Raw genomic sequence first — 25,834 nt, 5'->3', positions numbered from 1 at the left:
TAAGAAGCCATTGTCATTTGAACAAATACTGATCTCCTACCTCCATGAATTAGCTGTGAAATCACTATAAAACCGTCATCCATAAGATTATCAATGCTACTTTTAAAATACCAAATTCAACATGAGTCGATATGATGTATTAAGCTTAATGTTTGCCTCAATTAATATTCTACGTATTATATATTATTTGTGAGAAATCCACTCGTACAGGCAATCAGAGAGTGAATACACATTTAGCCTGGGCAAATCTGTCTGATACCGTATATGTCAATATCAGTTAAACCTATTGTTCCAGAATGCCCTTTGGGCGTACTTAAATATTTATGTTGTCGTTTAACGAGTGGATGGTTTGGTATAGGCTATTAAATGGAGGATGCTTATAAATATTCAAACTAATGACCTTTTGCGTTTAGTTTGATTAACATGGGCATCGGTTACACTTGTACTCAACTTGCTGATTACAGCAGTTGTAGTGATAATAAAGATGATGATGATGATGACGATGCTGGTTATGATGTTGATGTTGATCATGATGACGATGGTGGTGATGATAGTATGACGACGATGGTAGTGATGATGATAATGACGATGGTGGTGATGATGTTGATGACGACGACGATGGTGATGATGATGATGACGATGGTGGTGATGATGACGATGGTAGTGATGATGATAGTGACGATGGTGGTGATGATGACGACGATGGTAGTAATGGCGATGGTGGTGCTGATGTTGATAATGACAATGGCGGTGATGGCAATGGTGGTGACAATGATGATGATGATGATGATTATAACGATGCTGGTGATGATGATGGTGATGATGATGATGATGATGATGATGATAACGACGATGGTGGTGATGATGACGACGATGGTGGTGATGATGACGACAATGGTAGTGATGATGATAGTGACGACGATGGTGATGATGATGATGACGATGGTGATGATGACGACGCTGGTACTAATGATGATGATGATGATGACGATGGTGGTGATGATGATGACGACAATGGTGGTGATGATTACGATTGCGGTGGTGATGATGATGACGATGGTGGTGATGATGACGACGCTAGTACTAATGATGATGTTAATGATAATGACGATCGTGGTAATGATGATGGTGATGATTACGATTGCGGTGGTGATGATAATAACGATGGTGGCAATGACGACGATGATGATGATGTTGATGTTGATGATGACGATGGTGGTGATGGTGGTGATGATTATGACTCTAGTTTGCCAAATATCGTCTGAAACATATCATTGACATCAACCGTTTTAATCCTTGACATGAACAATTATGAGTGAGGCAAAACGAGTGTTATTTAGACAATCACGAACCCACTCGATGACACGTTCATCCAGAGCACATGTTGCGACCATCTTTTATCTGCTGTTACCACTCATGGGGTAATTTTGAACATGATGTGTTTTTTCGGTGAGTATCTTTCAGTGAGGGGAGGTGGGGTAGCCTAGTGGTTTAAGCGTTCGCTCGTCACGCCGAAGACTCGGGTTAGATTCCCCACATGGGTACAGTGTGTGAAGCCCATTTCTGGTGACCCCGCCGTGATGTTGCTGGAATATTGCTAAAAGCGGCGTAAAACCAAAACTCACTCACTCACTCACTCACTATTTCAGTGAAGGTTTACCTAATATAATACGGTCCCCATCCACAAAGCGGTTTCAGCGCTACCACTATCATTCATCTAAAGGGTACGCTAGGGAATGAATTTTGGTCATCAAAGAGCTAATGTCTCTTTGTGGAACGGGGCTAGGATCTGTTCTATTTTATTGCGACTTCTAATACACCGTTATGCTGGAATTATGCAAAGATAATCTCATCAATGTGTGGAACCAATACTTGCTCCCACAAACTGAACATGGCGTCCACTTCGGCCATATTGAAAATGCGGTTCCCTCTATTCTTCAGCTATTTTTGAAATTTGATAGGTGGTATGTTTCGTGAGTAGTACTACGTCATACCAATTTTAAATAGACATATAATACTGTAATATGTTATAAATTCCACCTTGTATTTTGGTTGTCTGAAATATTATTCCACAGAAACACAGGTGAGCTACAGCCTTGCGGCTTTATTTTTGTTGGGTTGTTAAACCATCGTGAAGCTACTTTACATCAACGGACAATTAAATCTTCTTTCCCGTCGGCTTTTACATCCAGCACAGGGGACCAATCTACATAGGAGATTTTAAAAATATGGGCTTATGCACTTAAAGTACATCTGTACTTCTGCGAGTTAACCATTACATCTGCTTCTTCAAATTGCTAAACCAAACTGGAACACCACGATTCTGAATTGTGAAATGTGAACGACATTCAGTTGAAATATGTTGTGAAATAGTAATTTGATTTCACAACTGATTTGATTATTCAGAATTCAAACGTTTCTGCTGCCTGTTACATGTCGGCCTGTATAGCTATGGCTTAGAGGCTGAAACATGGTGAGTATGTGAGCACTTAGGTCTCATCTGAGTGAGTGAGTTAAAATTTAATGACAGATCGGCAATGTTCAGCTATACCTTAACGAGACAAACTTATACATACAAAATAAACATATTTAGTCTGGATAACATCCTGACGTCGAACAACAGAGGACAGGTGGTGTATCAATGTGGTTAAAGCGTTCGCTCGTTACGCCGAAGGCCCGGGTTCGATTCCCCACATGGGTACATTGTGTGAAGCCCATTTCTGGAGTTCCCAGCCGTGATATTGCTGGAATATTGCTAAAAGTGGCGTAAAACCCATCTCACTCACTCGAAGAACCGTGTAGTCACAAATCATTATGTGTTATTATGCAGTGGGAGATATATATTGCCCTGTGGCGACCGGACACTTCTGGCAATGTGATTTGAAACCTCTGATTTCGAAGGCCAAGTATTTTCTGGCTCTCATGATAGTTTACTGCGTGTTCCTTTATTTATTTCCTTGAGTATGTACGCGATTAGCTGTAATACGTTTACAGCCAGGTCAAGTATTCTGCAGAATTTCTGTAACCTCAACGTTACCTGACAAGTTAAACTATTTTGGATTATACGTGTTATATGAGACAAACTTGTTCTTTATCAAAGCATGATATCGTCGGTTGGACAATAGTAGACCTTATTACAGTAAGTGAGTGTTGTTTTACACCATAGTCGTTACATTCCTGCTCCGCCATATAGCTGGAATATTGCTGAATGCGGCGTAAACCTAAACTCACATTGCTGCTATTCTTGAAACACTAAACTAGGATCCGAGGACATCCTATCACACCAATCTTTGACCTACCATTGACTGTCTCGAACTTTACGGAACAACTTTCAGGGTAGGTGGGGTAGCATAGTGGTTAAGCCGTTCGCTCGTTACGCCGAAGACCCGGGTTCGATTCCATTTTCGGGTGCCCACCGCACTGGCATTGCTGGAATATTGCTAAAAATCACGTAAAAGCATACTCACTCACTCTCAGTTTCACAAGTTTGAAACTAGCGACCTCCATAATGATTCCAGGCTTGAAAGATATTTTGACAGATTTCTCGATGTTCACTCACTCACAATCGACAGCATGGTTAAATGTTAAAAAGGTTATTGTACATACCATTAAATGACCTACATAACACTCACGTCTATTTTTCAATTTTGAAAAAAAATCCATCAGAAACGTTTCCATATAAAAAACTGGTCTCCAATGGCGTCGTCATCTTAAAACGTATTTTAACTATATCTACACTTACAGCAGCAGGATTCCGATCAAAGGTGAAGTCTGTCTCTGGTTCAGTTACATTATCCTTCAAGACCTCGAATATAATAGAAACTAACTGAATTAAAAAAAACGCAATTGTCTGTCAATCATTTTTAAAGTCAACGTTATCAAATTACTCATCAGCTGAGAAGTTCTTCTGTCAATGACAGTGACACTCATAGACGCAACACGTGCTGTCCGCCTGACTTGTAGATTTCACCGAGTTTCATGAATGAGTGAGTGAGTAAGTGAGTTTAGTTTTACGCCGCACTCAGCAATATTCCAGCTATATGACAGCGGTCTGTAAATAATGAGTCTGGACCAGACAATCCAGGGATCAACAGCATGAGCATCGATCTACACAATTGGGATATGAAGACAGTATATGGGATATTGGGTCAGCGAGTCTGAACCCCCTGCTAGTTCGCTGTCCCTTTGGTAGCCATAGCTTGAAAAGTACAGGAGTCTTGACAAGTATGATTAACAGAAAATCAACCAGGTCACCCACAGCGTGAATCCCTATTTCATATCACTAGAAATATATTCTGCATTAGAATTGTTATGAAGTGCCTCAACAAACGAAGGAAGAATAAAAGACAGAAAGAAAGAAAGGAAAATAAATAAGTGAATGAATGAATGAATGAATGAATGAATACGAACTCTATCAAGGTGTGTTATATTCTTGCAATTTACATTTTCAGATTCAACTCGTAGCTTACAACACTGATATCTACTCCTCCTTCCGAGAGGCTCTACAAGCCCCGTACGGCATTGCTATCGTGTCTGTGTTCGCAGAGGTATGTAAAATATCAATATTCACCGTCATTTGAAACCTCTGTTGACGTCATCTATTGTTTTCGGAAGTTGATATTCATATGACTCTACTAATGCATATGGTTCTGCTCATCACTCCTCTCAGTCATGCTTTCCACCCCTCAGGTCTTGCTACCCTTCCCCTCAGGTCTTGCTTACCTTCCCTCGGGTCTTAAATTGCTTTCCCTCCCATCAGGTCTTCAGGTCTTGCTTTCCCTACCCTCAGGTCTTCTTTCCCTCCCATCAGGTCTTGCTTTCCCTCCCATCAGGTCTTGCTTTACCTCAAATCAGGTCTTGCATTCCCTCAAATCAGGTCTTGCTTTACCTTTCATCAGATCTTGCTTTCCCTCAAATCAGGTCTTGCTTTTCCTTAAATCAGGTTTTGCTTCATCAGGTCTTGCTTTCCTCAAATCAGGTCTTGCTTTCCATCAAATCAGGTCTTCCTTTCCCTCAAATCAGGTCTTGCTTTCCCTTCCATCAGGACTTGCTTTCCCTCAAATCAGGTCTTGCTTTCCCTGAGCTCCCATCATGTCTTGCTTTCCCTCCCATCAGGTCTTGCGTTACCTCAAATCAGGTCTTGCCTTCCCTCCATCAGGTCTTGCTACCGAACCCAACAGTTCTTGCTTTCCCTCCCCTCAGGTCTTACTTTCACTTGGCTCGGGTCTTGCTGTTTGCTCGGTCTTGTGTTCTCTGTCCTCGAGGAGCTTACTTTTCCTCCCGTCGGCTCCTCCGTTATCTCTCTTCTCTCCCCTCGAGTTTTACCATTTCAAGCAAAGTCACAGAATCGCGCTATATCATACACACAACTATGTATGTGGCTGACATTCACGGCTCATGTTTTATGTAACAAAACCGAGGCCTACAATGTTTATGCCCTTTGGGAATCCACATTGGAGTGCTCCCCCGCAAGCTATGCTTGAAACAGGCAACTTAATGAATCGGAGGATGAGGCTCGGAGGCTGGGTCCATTGCATGTCACCATAGCTCAAACGCATGGGGCATTGCTCTTAATATCAGAGGTCTATCTGGCCAGCTTGGTACATTTACAAGCCGCCGTCATTTAGCTGGAAAATTGCTGAGTGTGGCGTTAAACAACAAAGTTCCGTACAAGCGTCACATCCTATATATTTTACCATGTAAGCTCGCACACAATTCCTCCAATTTGTTTGGACAGCTGTTTTTATCATCCTGCTGTTTGGATCGGACTCAAAGCGACGCTGTTGCTGCGAATATTACAGCTAATTGGTCTGGGGTTGGGCATTCATCAAGCAAGAATGGAGATGTAACATGGTAGCCATCTGAAGAAGCCATTCATCAGATCCAAACATTAATTCAGTTATGTTTTTCCTGTGTTGTTCTGCTCCCCTCTGCGATGCAGGGAAACCGCTGCACAGCACGCAACAGTTTCAAATATCGCTGATTCTTTTCCTGCCCGAACCCCGTGGCAGATACATCTGTCACTGTAGAGTCCACCACGCAAGCCCACATATCACAACACCGAACCATTACTGTAACAGTAGCGGGCTCCCGAGACAATAGCCAGACGTTATAACTTATAACGCAACGGTCATGGACCGGTTCCAATTGGACGTCATCAACTCGACAATTGATGGCGCGTGGAGATAAATGTCTCAGCCAAACGCTGCAGCAATGACAACCCTTCCAGCTTCATCCCTAAACGATATGAACAGTGTCCCTCTCCCTGTCACCCCGCATTACCCGTGCTTTATGGGGAGACGGAGAGATCACCCAAGATGACTATAAATCTGTCACAGCACCAGAGTTATCTTTAATCAATGTCCTTGATTTCTCGCAGATTGGTCAGCCCGTGAACGAAGCCTTTAAAACAATGGCAACCTTTGCGCAACGGATATTGTGGAAAGGTAAATCACATTTTTTCATCTAAATGATCATTACTGTTCTCTACAAAAGTAATCGGTCTTTTCGACTGTTGAACTGTCTAAACTACCTCGTGACGGTTCCTCCTCGTTTGGTGGTGTCGTTGGGACGTATTTGTTTGGGTATACTCAAGGTAATAAGTAGAGGAACCTGTGTAAGTGTCGGGGAACGGTTCACTGTTATATTGGGGCGGTGGGGTAGCCTAGTGGTTAAGGCGTTCGCTCGTCACACCAAAGATCCGGGTTCGATTCCCCACATGGGTACAATGTGTTAAGCCCATTTCTGGTGTCCCCCGCCGTGATATTGCTGGAATATTGCTAAAAGCGGCGTAAAACCAAACTCACTCACTCACTGTTATATTGGATTTAGGGTATACTCAAGGTAATAAATAGAGGAACATGTCTAACTGTTTAGTGTTGGATTTGATTTGGGTATACTCAAGGTAATAAGTAGAGGAATATGTGTAAATGTTGGGGAACGGTTTAGTGTTATATTGAATTTAGGGTATACTCAAGGTTATATGTAGAGGGACATGTGTAAATATCGGGGAACGGTTTTGTGTTGGGCTGTTGGTCACAATGCTGGCAACTCTTTGATCTTGACTGGGATCCTGTCTACCAAAAGAGCAGGCAGTGGTCAATTACTCGATGGCGATGACTGCGCGACACTAAACAGTCCTTGGTCCACAGTACAGAATGAAAGCAAATAGTCGACTACCTTGAAGCGTGTTTGTAAAGTGAAGCTGCTCTGGCCCAAATTGTATATCAACAGAACAGGCTGTTATCGCTTGAGGTGTAGGTATATCCCCGTGTTTGTTTACACTGGTACTAAGCCCGCTTGCGCACATATACCGTGATGTGGAACTGAGATTCTTGAGAGATTCTTGTGTTGTCTCGTGTTGGGTGATAGCGTAAATCTTCCTGCACAAATGAAAATCGAACGATATTAGGTTGTAACGCAACTAGTCTAGTCATAATCGGAAACACGACGGGTATTGTTGGCACAGTGCACGAGGGTACGAAGTTTCGGGTGGGGATGAGGGTGAGGGTGAACGTGGGTTTGGCCTTGTGGGTCTGACTTTGATATAGGGGAACCTTTAGGTTATCTGGAAGGCTATGGGTGAGGTTTAGAGCAAGGGAAACTTTTGATCGTAATCAATGGATGTTGGGTGTCATACAAGGAGAAACTCCTTTTCATTATCTTTTGTCATGTGATGTGGGAACAGAGTTATTTAGCAATGCAAGGGTGCTTACTGGTTATTAAGTAAGGATACGGTTTCTTCATACTGAGGACTTGATTGTCAGGGAACAATGCGGGCTTACGTTTGGCCAATAACGTTGGGGAAAAGTATTATGTTCCAGCAACGATACTCGATTCCTGTTGACATGTTTAGGCACCGTTCCACAAAGCCATCTTAGCGCGAGGATTGTCGTATGTTTCCTTTGTGGGATTTCGATTGTTTGTTTGTTTGTTGTTTAACGCCGAACTCAGCAATATTCCAGCTGTATTTAAATAATCGAGTCAGATTTACCATCGTTTCAGCGGTTAGATAGCTTTGTGGAACGGCACAGTCTATGGCTGAACTATTGCCGATTTGACGTTTAATTTTAACACACAATTACAGAATATCATTTGAGTGAAAAGAATAGGATTTATTTGTTTTAGTTTTTTTCATTGTTCGAGCTGCCCAAACTAGACCCTTGATGTGAGAGCAAATCCCGCAGTGATTCCGTCCTTGGACGTTTGCCGCTTTGGTGAATTCCCTGATCACGGGCGTGGTACAGACAAACCTACAAACATTATCAGGTCTAACTTTTAATTCAGCTCCGCCCAATGATCACAGGTTCCTAGAATGCCCAAGGGACGTAACTCTGCACAGCGAGTTATAGCGTTGAAGACCATCGGGTCAGTGGCGCCCACATGGTCATAAAACGAAAGTTCTGTTTGATCGCAATTCTAGGTTCTGATGATGCCGACACACACAAATTGGATAAAGATTATTCACAGATGTGTGGGAACTGTTTAAGGTTGTCGAACTTAAATTGAGCGAAAAAAAAGGTTGACTATTGTCAGATGAAGTATAAATAACAATTGATGCTGGCAATTCTCAAAATACAGTCTGTTTGATCGTTCTGGTGAACGATTTTCATCCAGAACGTTTTAATGATTACGTCTGAGTAAAACAGCTTGAAAGAGGTGAGTGTGTTTATGAGTGTATTTGTGTTTTCTCTGATCTTGAGACGTCCTTCAGAATGGCACCTAATGCTATAAACCTCGCTTATCGGGTTTCTCAACAAGGATTCATTAGGTAACACACACGAAAAGTCAAGTCTCGACTGAGACAAAAACTATTCCTGATAAATTATTCTGTTTAATGTCATTATTCATTCAAAGATGTCAGATTTTCCCCTTGAACTAATATGGAACTATTCATGTGAATAATGGTCACCTTGAATGTAACTATATTTGGTCAGCGGCCTTGAACAACATTCACTCGCTTGGGGTGAACCATACCTGAGTGAGTGAGTTAGGGAATACTGCCGCATAATCAATACTGCAGCCATTGATGTGCAGTCGAATGTGATGAGAAAACAGAAGGTCGAGCTCCAACTTCAATCTGTAACATCACATTATCACGTTTGACAAAACAGATCAACAACTAGTTTCTTTATGAACTTACCTGTCATGCTTTTTCTGAAAGTCGCTATAAATGTTTGACGATGATATTTGCAAGTTAAATACTGGAACATGACACGTCAAGGATGTAAGAAGCCATTAAAGCGATTGCGTCAACTCTCTTGCCTATAAAGTTCAGATAGACAGAAAATATGCATTTGTAAAAATCGTCGTTTGTTATAAATAGCCCGCACCTAACCCATTAAAGATCAGCAAGACCCGTGAAAACCCGGTTTAGAATTGGTCTACAGCTACCCATGCTTGTCGTAAGAGGCGACTAACGGGATCGGGTGGTTAGGCTCGCTGTCTTGGTTGACACATGTCATAGTATCCCATTTGCGTAGAATCGATGCTCATGCTGTTGATCACTAGATTGTCTGGTCCAGGCTCGATTATTTATTTAATAATACATAGTTAATGGTCAAGAGCCATAGCCCAGGGCGAAGGCCAAGGGGGACGTTAAGTATCACAGAGGGCTCATAACACTGGGTAAATATAACATCAGTAAACTGTCAAATGTCCTTAGGCCCTTTCTGCATAATTGATTTACTATCCAGTCTATGCTTTTCACGCATCCGTATCTTAGAAGACCAAGTTTGGGAATGTAAGTTATTTAGTTTATGCACAATTTAATGCACGTAGGAGGGACTCTATTATCTGAACATTTCGACATAGAAAGCTGATCGGGGGGAGGTCGTCAAGGATATTATACTTAAATTCAGAATTGAGGCGACGGGTTCTATATTCTGTTATGGCCCAGTTAGAATTGATCCATGCTTGTCGTGAAAGGCAACGAAGAGATCGCATGGTCATGTCACCATGTCCCAATTGCTTAGATCGGTGCTCATGACTTCAACCACTGGATTGTCTGTTCCAGACTCCATTATTTACCGGCCACCACCATATAGCAGGAATATTACTGGATGCGGCGTTAAGCACAAAACTGAAGAACGAATCGAACTATATTCTGTTAATATTGATTGTTATATATGCGTCCTAATGAGGCCACATATCTATTCTACAAAGTACATACAGTGTTGAGTACATCGGGTCGATCACAGGGTCAAGTAACGGGATCGAGTAACCGTTGTCAAAAAGGAATTAAATGTATCGTACGTGGAAATACGTACTGCAGGGAAACCCCTTCGCAAGTTACAATTGGTGTAATCTTATGTTTTTTAGTATACAAAGGGTTGTTTCGCTTTTATTTAGATCTACCAGTTTGAAAATTACAGCCGTCGACTTCTAATTTGCGCAAGCATTGTTGCGAGATAGTCAGGGAGTGTATATTTAAGATAGATTAAGTGATGTTCCAACAATTTCACTGCTAGGGACACCAGAAACGAGCCTCACACATTGTGCCCATGTGAGGAATCAAACCTCAGGATTCTTCGGAAAGAACGAACACTTTAACCACTTGGCTACACCACCACCATTGGTACGACGAGAGAACACTTTAACCTTAAAGCTACTCGCATCTACGTTATCAAACGGACATTGCACTGAATACTCATTAAATATCCATGTAATTACTCTTGATAATCAGCAATTAGTTATTAACGAGGTGATTAAATGTAAGACGACTTTATTTCTCTTTAATCGGTCGCCATACTGCGAGGTATTTATATCTCGATGCCAGGGAGGCAGATAGGATCCTCGCGATGACGTCAGTTGATGTAAGTGTCTAATTTAACAGGGCTAGTCTGGTAACTACAGTACAAACAGAAATGTCTTAATGGTCTTGGAATTCACGTTATCTCATGGACTCCAGCGAGAGTTTCCCGAGTTTATTAAGTGTCGGAAATCAATACTGAACAAAGATTGACACAGAAGCTTTCGGTATTATCTCTTGCTGAGAGAAAACTTGAAGTTATTTAAGATGTTATATTTGTTGACGTTACATCGTGTTGTTCAGACAAGATGGGGCTTCTCTCAAATACAAAAATCTCGTTTCTCCATGTTTACGGGGAATTATGGGATTCTCCTAATATACTGACATTCATCTTGATGATACGTACTCATGTTTCGATATATTTTTAAATCCAGATTTTCTAAGTCAAATATCGGCTAGGATTCTCTCCCGTATTGAATATTGTGGTGCTTCGTCTTGATACCAGATCTTGTCTCGCCTGCCAAATCTGTCTGACCGACCAAATCTCGTCTGACCTTCCAAATCTCGCACAACATCGCTATGTGCGTCTCGATTTCGTCCTGAATACGTTTCTAGGTTTTTCGGGTCGGTTTTGTAGGCTACTGATTAAAGCGTTCGCTTGTCACACCGACATCCCGAGTTCGATTCCCCAAATGAGTGGAAGATGTAAGGCACATTTCCGGTGTCACGCGCTGAGATATTGCTGGAGTATTGCTAAAAGCTCACCTTACGCGATCTACCAATGACCTTTCATCCTGACTTTGGAAGACCTGTAGTGTATCAACGTAACTTGCTGATGCTGGCAGATGCTCGTGCATGTTAAAGGAAGTAAGTGTATGTGCCTCAACATTCCCATGGGACTTGGCGCGGGAAGTGATGTAATAAAATACCTGTCTAGTCGTTCAGGTAGACAGGAACCCAGTCAGTGCTCAACTTCACAACATTTGAGACCATTACGACTTGCTCGGAACCACATGTAACGACACCCAGATCAAAGGGAGATAAGTGATGGATGGTGTGAATGGGACAAACAATAATTATATGGCTTGTGTAGCGTCATCAGATGGATTACCGACACGTGCCACTCAATATCCGGGACACGACGAATGTTGATCCGCGCATGCGTAGTACAAGGAACAAATATAAGAGCACCCAAAGGATTAAATAAACCTTTACCCAAGCAGATGTGTTTCAATACCATCAGAGAGATTGCAAGATTTTAATTACTGTGTTATTCCTTGGAAGTGTGTTAGCCGCCGATGAGGCAATCTCTCGCTGCTGTTCCGTATTCTATATAGCATGTACTTTGTGACGTGAGTTCTTTTAAAGGGACTTTTATTTTCCGCCCTTCTGTCAAGGCAGTGATTGAATAGTTACGTTTGTTCTGATGACGCTGTTGGTAATTAAACAAAGCAAGGGTTGACGTTCCCGTCATCAAATCCCCAAACTGTTGTATTTTGCCACAGTCGGATGTTAAAACTGTTTGCGTTGATGAGTTCACGGAGATGATGCAGTGTTCCATCATCTGGTCAATGTTTTGTGTCAGTTTTGCGATCGTCACTGCAGGGGATGTGTATCGCCCAACTGGGAATGTTAGCCAATTTACACCATCTTCGTTTGGCTACAAATAATAAAGTATAAAAAACACTGTGCATGGAAGAATCGGTGGATATTTCGTGGTGGTTGTCATATTGCTTTCCAAAGCCTTGTCGTTTTGTCTCTCTTAGCAAGTGTGTTTTTAAGATACTTGGTTGGTTGGTTTGTTGTTTAACGCCGCACTCAGCAACATTCCAGCTATATGGCGGCGGTCTGTAAATATTCGAGTCTGGACTAATTAGGATTATGTACCGTAAAGGTATAGGTATACTGGTCACAACATCAGTGTTCATGTGATGAGTGAGTGAGTTTGAGTTGGGCTATCAATGTAAATTTAGCTTTGAAAAAAATACATCAGAAAGCAGACAATAGAACGCAAATGCTAGGACAGTTCGTTTTAGGCGCGGCAATTAGCTGTGAAGCCTCTCTCGCTCTTCCTAATTCTAAGCGTGAGTTAGTGAGTTTGAGTTGGGTTACCCATGTATACCTATCAACCACTTTATCCTTTACCCCTCTCTCTTCCCTCCTCTCTCTCTCTCTCTCTCTCTCTCTCTCTCTATCTCTCTCTCTCTCTCTCTCTCTCTCTCTCTCTCTCTTTCTCTCTCTCTCTATCTCTGTCTCTCTCTCTCTCTATCTCTCTCTCTCTCTCTCTCTCTTCTCTCTCTCGCACGCATATATGCAAGCACGAACGTACACACACAAATATGTATTACGCCGTTGGTCCCCCCGTTTCTGGATGGTTGATATTAGTTCTAACCATTCTGTTGTTTATAGGCATGATGGGGCGGTTGTTGTTGGCCACAATTTAATCTAAATTCAGTGTAGTCCCTCCTAATTCCAAGGACAATAAAGCATTGGTTGGATCAATGAACTCGACCCGGGGAACGTTTGGACTTCTAGATTTCATGTTGTCTTTAATAACATTCAATATTTGATATCATTTTACTCGCAACACGCTCACATTTGTAATCTCTTTCTACAGTTAAAACATTCAATCTCATGAAACAAAAGCAAACAGATAAATTATGCATTAGATTACAAAGAGTTTCTGTTTGATGACATGCAAATATGCAGTGTTGTAAAACCGAAAGGTCACCAGAATTGTACCTTCTGTCATTGCCCCCTCGCTGATGATATTACAACAGATCCCCCAACGAGGCATTGTCTCCAGGAACGCATGGAAATTTATGCTTTAGAAAATAAGTTTTTATAATCTCCAAAGCGTTAAGTTACAAATGCGATCACGTACAATTCGAGAATATTTCATATTTCTTCTGATTTGATCAATATTGGTTGACAGCCTAAACGCTGGGTGTTAGGGTTAACTTGATGGAGTTGTAACAAATGGCAGTTTAATCAGGGTTAGCGTTCAACATCTGTAACATGTCAGATGAATTGTCATCGTTACTTTTCTCATGCATCATCTGTTCTGTATCAGCATCCTGTCGAATCTTGATTTGGTCCATTTTGTGGTGTGGTCACGAGTTGACCAGTACGACCACTATGACAAACAGACATTAATGGCTAATTTCCCAGTTGTCGCCTAAAGGTATGCAGTTTCGCGAAGATATCACTGAAGTGGTCACGGATGGAAGGCTTGGAATGACAGAAAAATACTATACTATGAACATGGCACCGTTAGGCTCGAAAGAGTCAGACTCTTAATTGTTGAAAAACAATCCAACAGAAATGCTTTGACGGTGACACAGTAAATAGCAAAATGGTCGTGATTGTGGCGCTTCACGTCACAGTTCCGGGTTCCGGGTTCACGTAAATCTAAGCATATAAGAGAAAACGCGCCTAGCTCATCTGGTGTAAAAGATATATCTCCATCACGTGACTCGAAACTAGACGTCAGTCAGCTGGTATATTCACGTTTCTATTCCCGTTACAAGTAACGTATAATGATACTTCCCTGTCGTGGTCACTTCCTGGGGCCGACTTAGATATGACAGCTGATATATATCCCCCACGGTTGGTAAATACTCTTGACAGTGTGGGAGAAACTCTAGTGATCTCTGGGGGTGGGGAATACAGTCTGGGATCGCCACATCGACCAGAGGAAGTCACTCGTGGGAGCTCATGGGACTCAGTTTGCCTTTAGCTTCAGTAGAATGTAGAGTCATTGGAGAGTGTGTGTTACATTTCTCTGCAATCATTATGTTTGCCTCAGTGTAAGAAGTATCTCAGAATGCCATAAACAGATACAATTGATACCGTGTCAGTGTTAAAGAGACCATGTTAGATCGTGAATGTGATGTAAAGTCTCACAATTTACAGAGAGTTTAATTATGATGTTTATTTCTTATGCAACTTGTCTCATGTCGCATAGATGGAAAATAGTTTATTATTAATGCTTGTCTATGACATGGTACTTTTTCACATCAGGCTTCCTGCCTCAGTGAGAATTTATTAGTGGTTACATCGATACTACGTTTTCCGAATGAAATCTTCCAAAGGCTTACAAGTACTAAGATTTTAGATGTATAACTTTTGTTTGATGTTTAACGCCACATCAGCAATAGTAACTTTTGTGAAAAATACGAGCGCAGATGTGGTTCTAAGAAAAAGGATTATGTTAAGCTCAAATGTCGGATTCGATCGAATCCTTGGACCAAGGGAGGTAACTCTACACAGTACAGTGGGTAAATCACAGATGCACATTTGGCTATTTACCGTTGTTGAATGTGACAAGTGAATGGTGTTTTGGGCAACTTGAACGCACGTTCGGCTTTGATGCAGAATACGGAAACATGCCTATAAACAAAATAATGACAAAAAATATTAACTGATGTATCATTTACATCTGACAAGAAATATAAAAAACCTCCTTAAGTATTCTTGTCTGTCATTTACGAAAGAAAACCACTTTTAACTTCGGGTTTTAGCATATCTGTTTTGACGTTACATTTTAATGTTTTTGAGTAAAGCTCTTTTGATATATTGATGGGATGCTTATGACTTAAAACAGTAAAATTTCGGGAGATAAACGTTTCTATTGCAGGAGTGGCGTTTATCTTGTATTGCTTCAACATTTTGACATTTTACTTCAGTCATTATCTTTTTAAAATTTGATCGAGTCTTTTACTTACGTTATATCGAGCGAATGTGAGACATTGTGGTACCTGGCGCCGCAATTAAATGTGGAGCGTTGTATCGAAAATCGAAGCGTCGTGTCCTTCAGCCACAACAGTTTGTTTGTTGTTTAACGCCGCACTCAGCAATATTCCTTCCATATGGCGGCGGTTTGTAACTAATCGAGTCTGGACTAGAACATCAAGTGATCAACAGCATGAGCATCGATCTGCGCAATTGTGAACCGATGACATGTGTCAACCAAGTCAGCGAGCCTGACCACCCGATCCCGTTATTCACCTCTTACTACAAGCATGGGTTGTTGAAGTCCTTAGGCACTGTCCTAAACAGCCTCAGTGACGGACAGGGAACTTGCAGACATCCGTGATCTAGCTTAAATGTTGCTTGAAACAACATTCGCTCACATAAATTTGATTGATGAAGTGATCAAACATCAGCGGAAATTGGTAATAAAGAGCATATAATTTCCATCTTCATATTTCTTAATGTCATGTGCTTTCACGAAATCCATTGACATTTACTGAGTTGGAAATGGGTTTTCAGTAGCTTTTAAGCTGGAATTTAGATGAAATACGGAGAAATTATGATTGAGATAACACTGTTTTTCGACTGTCTATTAAGGCCTTTAGACTTCAGTAGTAGGAACGGATAAGGCTTATCGACCCTCCATCTCACAGCGCTACGTTTTACTTCGACGTTAGATGTTCTTGTTAAAGTGATATGTTGTGATGAAATCTGCTCCCAGTAATACACGGTGAAGGAGTGACTGGATTTCGTGGTATATGGAATGTCCACACGAGGCTATCGTACTATCCAGATATTTGCTGTTTTGCTGTTTAACTGATATCCTTTTTACAATATCTAGATTCTCAGAAATCATTTCAAACATGATCAAAGTACATACGTTGCCCAAAGGCCAGGGTCAGCATGTATGTATGTACGTCTGTGTGTGTGCGCTGTGTGTGTGTGTGTGTGTGTGTGTGTGTGTGCGTGCGTGCGTGCGTGCGTGCGTGCCAGACGTTCATCGCTTTGGTGAAACCTAAGAGCACGAGTATGGGGTAGACATAGGAATATGATCAGGATAAACCAAGATTCGAATCCACTATCATTCAGCTCATGGCATGCCCAATGGACCCAACTTCCAAAGTGAACACGGGTTAGAATATTGGTCTTCAGCAACCCATGCTTGTCGTAAGAGGCGACTAACGGGATCGGATGGTCAGGCTCGCTGACTTGGTTGACACATGTCATCGGTTCCCAATTGCGCAGATCGATGTTCATGCTGTTGATCACTTTATGTTCTGGTCAAGACTCGATTATTTACAGACCGCCGCCATATAGCTGGAATATTGCGGAGTGTGGCGTAAAACTAAACTCACTCAGTCAGTCACAGTGAACAGTCACACACACCCCACCCTCAAAAATAGGAAATAATGGGGATGTAACTCCAGGCGAAGTTATTCGCCATCCGCACGTCCTGGATAGCATCTCCCAGATACTTCAGTGTCCATGTCTCCCTGGGTCACCACATTCCTTTTATGTCATTATGTATGTGGACATGTTTTATCGTGCTTTATCTAACGTGACAGATCAGCTGCAAGTTTACATTTCATGCATTGTAGAAACAATGATCTGGTAGTTTCTCCTGCCGCCCAGTAGGATGTTGATGAACTTGGTTGAAACACGGGTCGTCGTAGCGTGAAATTAGGTCCTGTCGTAATATGTTCCCTTGGGACATCCGACCACTGAGACATGAAGACATCAGTTAGAACGCACACACATTTTACCACATTGGACACTATGTTTAGCTATACATCCATCAAAATCGAATTCTATATCATAAAATATCAAGTAGGGCAGATCTTTATACGCACCGTTTGTATGCAACTCTACACCTAATAGTAGTGAGTGAGTGAGTTTAGTTTTACGCCGCTCTCAGCAATATGTCAGCTATATGGCGGCGGTCTGTAAATAATCGAGTCTGGACCAAACAATCCAGCGATCAACAGCATGAGATCGATCTGCGCAATTTGGATACGATGACATGTGTCAACCAAGTCAGCGAGCCTGACCACCCGATCCCGTTAGTCGCATTTTACGATTTCCAAGAACGGTGTGCTCTCCATTGCCTCGGATATTTCACATTATTGTTTTGACATTGTTTATGGGAACATGTACTACTTCCATGCTTAGAAAGCCTAGTGGTTAAGGTTGTTGCTGTCACTATGGAGAGATGGTCGGATTCCCACATGGTTTCCATGTACCATGTAGTTCGGTTATAACGAACTCTAAGGGACTACGTAGATTTCAGTTCGATATAACCGTAGTTCGTTATGTGCATGGCAGATTCCACTGATGAAGTCATGTGACCCGATGAATGACTAAAGGTGTGCATTGTATCATATGTACATTGTACTTTGAGTATTCATCTCCAACGTATAGGAAGCCGATACCACGTCAAATGGATCGAGTGTTGGGGTATTTATAATTATATTTATTTATAAGAGAGATATGTCATTTATGCATAATTAATTAGATCACTGTTCCAAAACTTACGGAAACGATTAATTTATCCAGGGTATACAGCATATCTGGCAAAAACTGCTTTTGTCAAACATTTACCGTTATTTATGGAAGCATTTTTTAATCATGACGTTTATTCGTTCCCAGGCCAGTCAACCCGGGTAGAGACGATCCCCGCCAAAGCCCTCTTCCCCAACACCAACTATTACGTCACGTACGAGGGGTCACTCACACAACCCGGATGTTATGAGACGGTCACGTGGGTCATATTCAACAAGCCCATATACATTTCAAAAGATATGGTAAGCATGTTAGATTCATTATTTGTCTAGTTCAACGGTTACCTGTTTATTTGTCACCTGCATCTTTTTGTGACAGTCTTCAGCTTGGGTGTTTAAGATCCGGTTTATTGGCACTCAACGAACCAAAACACAACTAACGGGATCTGACTGTCAGGCTCGCAGACTTGATAGCTGTTGTCGTATACCAGTTGCATAGATCGATGTTCATGACATCTGTTCAGTTTGACAAGAAGTTTTTGCCACAACCAAATATAAGATGCAAGAATATATAATATCTTTCTTCCTCAGTTAAATATTCATTTGAAGATAGGTAAGCTGAATGACCTCTACGCAAACATTTAAAAGTTGACGGGGAGATTTATTCAAGTATTTTGAATTTAGCTGCCGATGATGAGCTGATGTGGCATTCAGCTGAGTGTGTATGTCATACTTTGTCCTGGCGAAGAGAGTACAGAATATCAACCACGACCATATCGATATACACTTGACATTTAACACTGGAGAGGCACGGCCATGTCAACAGTCGATGGTGATGTCAATTACGTTGGTATATTGAGAATGTGAAGGAACCGTTCTAAAGAACTTATAGGTCTCCAGTCAGATCTATTGATTTGGCATTTAACTGGACAAAACTGACAGGCTCATATGTTCTGAAAATGTCGGATTTATCAATAATTTGTGCTTCTTGGTTACCTTCCTCTAGGCAATGGCATAAAGTCTCCCTAAGATTTTGTTGCTTCCCTTTAACCGCTTTGACTTCACTATTCTGGGAGTGAAGTCTCAGAGAATGAAGTCTCAGGGTCTCCCGTTTCTCTGAGGCGCCGCAATTAGCTGGGAAGAGTTGCGTCCCTTAGGTATGCCCAGGTGTTATGATCGTGGGACCGAATTCAATGCTTGTCTTGATAATGTTTCTAGGTTTGTCGGACCGAAGGGCGGACTTCACCAGTAATAAATGTTCTACCTCGTTTGGGGCTTTCCTCTCACTTCAAGCAGCACGCCGTGATATAACCAACTTTCTGTCAAACTGCCGTTACACAAAACTCGTCCCTCTTTGCCATTCTGATATCCTGATGCGTTCGGCTCAGCCCAGTCGGATATAACATCGTTTTAACAGCACCCCAGTTACGTCAGAGTATGTCCGTCCATTGTAAAGGGGTGGGGTCGGGTCAGCCATTTTCCACGCTCAGACGTTTGGTAAAACCAACGAGCAAGGGCGTGGCGCTACCAAAGTAAGAGAGTCAGGACGAACCGGGAATTGAACACACAATCTTTCAGGCTACCCTGTGGACTACTCCCTGAGAAGCAACTCTTCACAGCTAATTGCGGCGCCTTAGACTACTGGACTAGCATTTGATTTCATTTGATTTCTAAAATTTGAAGTAATGTTTCAAGTGTTGTTTGTTGCAGCTGACGTCATTACGGCGCCTCCAACAAGGTATAAAAGACGACCCAAACAACATCGTGGCCAACAACAACCGCCCCATCATGCCTATAAACAACAGAGTGGTTCGAACCAATATCAACCATCCAGGAACGGTAGGGCAAATGATGTTACAGCACGTTAAAAAGTTTGTGCCTTTTAGTTACTAGCGTTTACAAAATTACTCTGGGCTTGAGGGGGCTGTTTGGTAGCCTTTGGTTAAAGTGTAGAACCAGATGTGATTCCCCACATGGGTACATTGTGTGGAGCCCATTTCTGGTGTCCCCCACAGTGATATTACCTAAATATGACGAAACTAAACTCACTCACTCTAGTCCTTTATTTAGCGTATACGTTTTGGTTAGCATTAACTAAATAGGATCAAACTATGTTTAATATATCGCGTTGGTTCACTCTGGTTCACTGGTTCAAGGTGAAAAGTAAAGTTTTATATTATTAACTTAACATCACAGTTTAGAATTTTTAGAACTGATCTAAAAATGTTAAGTTGAATATGGAGAATGGAGCTAAGGATATTATTGATAGTTTACTTCATCTTTATTCAAAATGAATACAGTAGGCATCTTTCATCTCATGTCCTCAGGATAGCTGACTATATTACATGAATAGTTCAAGTTTATTAGTTCAAAGGGAGAATGTGGTATCTTGGAATAACATGGAATATGATACTTGTCCATGAACAGCTTTCGCCGATTCAGTACAACTGATCGTTCTGTAGTACTCGATGAATCCTTCTGGAGAAACCCGTTAAGCCAGGTTTTGTGCTATTCTGGAAGACGTCTCAAGATCAGGGAAAACGCAAACAGGCACATAAACTTCTTTCTGCTCCGATTACAGCAAACTGTTCTGCGCAAACGAGGAAAATTGTTGATTTCAAGTATCCTCTAAAACAATATCTTCTTGGAATTTTTAATAAGTTTTATTCAGATTCTTGAAGCCAAATTATATATCCCAACGGTTTTGCAAGACTGATGTTTCAATATATCTGACGTCAGAGAAACAACTTCACAAAGCAATGCAAAACATTTAGATTATAGCGATTTTGAATGTCAGAGTAGCCTTGGCATATTATGAAACAACCATGTTTTTCCCATACAGATATTTTCAATTGGAAAGTATCTTTTGAAGGACATTCCTAGACTAACGCTTAATCTCTGAATGCATAATTTTGATTGTAACAAATAAACCCATTTAAATTGAAAAGGAGCCCAAAGTAGACCAGAGATTGGGGAGAATTAGACTTGCTTCATTTAGGGCTTTAGCACTGAAGGGAGGGCAAGACAGTATAGAAATTAATATGGTTCAGGGACTGTGAGACAGACTACGACATTCTCTGTTAGTCAGACATCATATAGTGATGTAACATTCTGAACTTAGCTTTCCACGTTTTAATCGCTTTCGAATCTGGTTCACTCACTCACTCGAGTTCGATTCCCCTCGAGTTAGTGGATGTTGTTATAGGCCGCCGTGCTTGGGAATATTGCAACACAATTACGGCAGTAGGTGAGTACAATTATCTGGGGCAGACAAACCCGTGATGGATATCATGAGAAACACCATCAACCGTCACATGGTTCTTAGTGTAACATCACTCACTCACTCACTCGCTCTCTCACTCATGAACATTTCAACTCTGGAGGCCTATTTGGATAGGAAATATTTGTCAATTGCTAGAGTCACGTCTTTCAGAAATTGCAGAAAACTTTTACCATTTACCTGGCATCACTTTGAACTTCCTTCCTATAAAATGCTACAAATACAATGTTGTCCTGCGCGGCGTTAAACTAAATTCCTTCGCACCTGCTTATATCAATTTCGGTAACTGCCATAAACCACCGAGGCTCACTGACAAACCATCGCAGGTGCCTGTAACACAAGAAGGAGATTTTGATTGAAATAAATTTCGTTCACAAATGGAATTTGTTTTTCTTTGGGAGATTCGATTTTCTTTGACGGACATCGATGTCATATTTGATTGAATTATTCTTTATGAGCCGAACCTGTGTGAAAAATTCGATAGCCTGATAATTTCAATTGAAGAAACAAAATTCAAGATGACAGGTCTTGTTATATCCTACCCGAGTCGTCCCGTAGTGTAATACATAATTACACGAGTTGGGATTTTTCAGTGGGTTTTATCCTATAGTTTGGGCAAGGTGGCCGCATATTAGGACGTCTGGGTCGCAGAAACATGATTCAAGTTAGAATACTGAGTTACCCCGCTCAATTCTGCTAGACGTCGCTGATATGGGGTTTGGGTCAATATTGTTTTATGGTGCTTTTAGCAATATTCCAGCAATATGAAGGCTTCGCACACTGTACCCGTGTGGGGAATCGAACCCGGGGCTTTGACGGGTGACGAGTGGACGCTTTAACCACTAGGCTTCCTTTCTGCCCTAAATAGGGGTTTGAATCTAGACTTGATCATTTATTTGGGGTGTGGTGAACAAATTCCAATTGCGCACTCATATCATTGATATCTCATAATTCGCTGAACAGAGTTGCTTCCCTTATCTCTGACAAGATGGGGGCGGTGGGGTAGCTTAATGGTTAAAGCGTTGGCTCGTCACGCCGAAGACCCGGGTTCGAATCCCCACATGGGTACAATGTGTGAAGCCCATTTCTGGTGTCCCCCGCCGTGATGTTGCTGGAATATTGCTAAAAGCGGCGTAAAACCAAACTCAGTCAGTCAGTCAGTCTGACAAGATGAATTGATAATTGGTTTCAATCCCTAATGCGCCCTGATAATTATCATTGGTGTGTGGTTACATCTATGATCGTTTATCTTTGGGTCTTGGTCCAACATCAGTTGAGTGAGTCCATATTGTTTCTAGCTCTCATCAGCACTATTCAAGATATGCCGAGGCAGCTTTCAAAGAATCGATTCTGGGCAAGACACACCTATGGATGCCTATGTCTGGAGAACCCAACTCACGCACTTTGCCCATCTATATATCGATGGAGACTTGGAGCTTCGAACATACACGTATTGATGTGAAACCAAACAAAGCAAAAGAAAACCGCGAACACTGCCATTTCTGACAGTTAGTGTTTCGTGTGCAACGAAACAAGGACCATGGAACAGGTGTTTCCGGTGGCGCGAGACTGTGCACGTGGGGTTCGTGCTCTCCGTGTATTCGTCAATGTGTCAGGTGGATTGGCGGCATACCTTCAGCCCTGTTGTTATCGACTGCACGGGTTATGCAGATCTGGGGGTTCAGGTCTGGTCGAAACCGTTTACCGGACAACTAATGTTTGTTAACTCTTGTGGCATAAAGCTACTTGTTTCATTCAAGTATTAAAATGACTGTTTTTCTTCTTTTCAGAGCACAAGCAACATATGTGGGATGACACGATACACGTTTTATCAAAGTGAGTGTTATTTATATTTGGAACGTTTGGTTTTCCCACATTCGGGTTTGTTTGCAGATTGTTTTAATTCCACAATCAGCAGTATAACAGCTGTATGTTGTCAGTGATCGAGTCTGGACCAGACAATCCAGTGACTGACATCATGAGCCTCGATCCCCGTAACTGGGATTCAAGGACATGCATAATCCAAGTCAGCAAGCCAGACCACCCCGTCAGTCTACACAAGCATGGGTTGCTGAAGACCAGTTACAAGACGGATCCTCACGATACTGTTAATCAGTGACTGTTAATATTTGTCAACACGTGTTTTCAATGTCGTCAGTTACTGCCTTAGGACCTTTGAAGATCCGGGCTAGATTTGGTCTTCAGCAACCCTTGCTTGTTGTAAGAGGCGACTGATGGGATCAGGTGGTCAGGCTCGCTGACTTTGTTGACACATGTCATCGTATCCTAATTGTGTTGAACAATGTTCATGTTATTTATAGACTGTCCCCATATAGCTGGTATATTGCTGAGTGCGGTGTTGCACAACAAACAAAATACTGCCAAAGATTAACCTAACGCTTGAAACTTGATGGCGTCTTTTATGCCGACTCAATATTTGTACACGCTATGATACTGATTTGTTAGGTTGATATGATTGACACCAGCTCTTTTGTTTTCATCACTGTCAAGGTTAGGTCGTATCGCTCGATTTAAAATAGAAAGAAACTTATTTTTGCCGTTTCAAATCAAGGTGCTAACATTTAAAAATACTTCCACTGGGAATATCCACCAAATACATCGACGAATATCGTTTAATGCAGTTAGGTGGGGTTGTTTTTACAATGCCACTTCGCAGGAGAAAATCCGTAAAAGTTTTTTCAGTGCAATAGAATCTTTTCATCTTGGGGAATATGTATCTTGAAATGTCTTTTATTGTGTGCAGAAAACCTCAGAAATAATGTAAGAGTAGATTAAATTAGTAAACAATAAATGGTTTCTATTTTCAGCTTGAATAGCATCAAAGTCATTAACAATTGGTTACATTTGAAAACATTTATAAATTTAAGAACTCCTTGTGATACCATACTGAGTTGACAAGTAAAATTACAGACTGTATAAACTCAGTTTTAACCTGACCCCTTCTGTTTTCCAGTAAACCCGTCCCTTGATGTCTGACGGAAGACCAGGATGCAGTATGACCGTGCTGGCGCCACACTTCAACATTGTAACATAATGTATGCATGTCGCGTTTTCTGTCATATTTATATATTTTTGTACAAATGTAGAGTTGTAATAAAGAACAAAAATTAGAAATGTATGCAGGAGTTGTTTTGTTTCCCCAGCTACAGTGTCCATGTGCATGTACATATAAGCAGAGTATGGACTTAAAGCCACAACTTTTGGCTCGGTTAACCAATTCCTTTTCCGTAATCACACCTACACCAACCAAATGTCACCTTTTTGAAAATATCTCTGCACATATTTAGCAGAATTCATTGTGTTAAAAAAGATATCACTAAATATTGAAAATATGGTCATTGTTAAGTAGTGGATGGATGAACGTTTATAGAAAAACAAAATTCTTACACAAAATCACCCAATCACAGCTGCCTAATGCTTCTGTCTGCACTGAAGGCTCCCTACGAAAGGTGCTTGTTAAACTACGGGATCTGATTAGGTGTGGTGGAAACTGTAACTGAAATAATGTTCAAAGCGGTTTTAAACCTGATTCACTCACTCACACATTAACATTTCCTGCGATTTCAATGTTAAAACACACATCACATTCACCCACTGTGAACATTGAATGTTATTCGACTGATTCATCACAAAGCACACTTGTGGGCAATTTTCATTTAAAGCTCAATCCCCAAATGAGCTGGTTAAGGCATCGTCATCATCATCATCGTCATCATCATCATCATCGTCATCGTCATCGTCATCATCATCATCATCATCTCATCATCAAGGACCATGAGTTTGTCAAGGTAGAAGTGTATGCTTTTAAAACAACACACCTGTGTATTCTGGTTGACAGGACACCCAAGAAAACAGACATCTACCTGATAATGATAATCTGTGAAGACAGACATAAGATTCTATTGCAGATTTCTCAAGCCGAAGCTGAAGTTTTGGCAGAGCTGTGACGTCAGGTGATACGTGCACGATTTAGAATCTTTCGCTGTTCTTGGGAAGAAGCCTTTGTGTTTTGTGTAGTTATTTAACGCCGTAACCAGCAATATTCCAGCTATTTGACGACGGGCTGTATTAATCATCGAATGTGGACCAGACAATCAAATAATGAACATCATGAGCATCTAACTACGCAATAGACGAAGTCAGCGAGCCTGACCATCCGATCCCGTTAGTTGCCTCTTACGACAAGCATGTGTTGCTGAAGACCTATTCAACCCGGGTCTTCGCGAGCCCTTATAAAATACGCCATGTTTCCCAGCTTTTCTTTCTCAGGTTTTTCTGACCAGCAACGATATCAATCCTCTTTTTTTTGTCAAATCCGACAAGCACTCCAAGTACGAGGATGATCAAATTTATATTAAACCCGAATTTCATCCGATCAATGTTACCTAGTGCCACATTCGTTGCATTGGTTTCTCACATCCGGGGGCGCAGCTTGGTAGATCTAGAACACCGCTGCCTGGCGTTCAGTAATACTGAAAGATATTATCTTATACATTTTGGCTTAAACAACGTATGAATTTGTCTTAAGGC

At 41.4% G+C, this 25,834-nt stretch overlaps 1 protein-coding gene across 1 annotated transcript in view; it reads left to right on the top strand.

Annotated features, from left to right (window-relative positions):
• LOC124289734 (putative carbonic anhydrase-like protein 1) overlaps window positions 1–24,422 on the top strand; it is a 129,636-nt gene extending 105,214 nt beyond the window's left edge. Inside the window, exons 5-10 of the mRNA XM_046726379.1 lie at window positions 4,452–4,547; window positions 6,380–6,446; window positions 18,152–18,306; window positions 19,714–19,842; window positions 23,074–23,119; window positions 24,258–24,422. Of these exons, the coding sequence (XP_046582335.1) occupies window positions 4,452–4,547; window positions 6,380–6,446; window positions 18,152–18,306; window positions 19,714–19,842; window positions 23,074–23,119; window positions 24,258–24,280 (516 nt within the window). The 3' untranslated portion in view covers window positions 24,281–24,422. The remainder of the gene's footprint in view (window positions 1–4,451; window positions 4,548–6,379; window positions 6,447–18,151; window positions 18,307–19,713; window positions 19,843–23,073; window positions 23,120–24,257) is intronic.
• The last annotated feature ends 1,412 nt before the right edge of the window (window positions 24,423–25,834 follow it).

This window comes from Haliotis rubra, unplaced genomic scaffold (genome assembly GCF_003918875.1).
Source record: "Haliotis rubra isolate DU_JTF1 unplaced genomic scaffold, ASM391887v1 Scf448, whole genome shotgun sequence".
Taxonomy (NCBI): Eukaryota; Metazoa; Mollusca; class Gastropoda; order Lepetellida; family Haliotidae; genus Haliotis; species Haliotis rubra.
The sequence above is the reverse complement of the archived record's forward strand: the minus strand, read 5'-3'. Positions and strand labels throughout refer to the sequence as shown.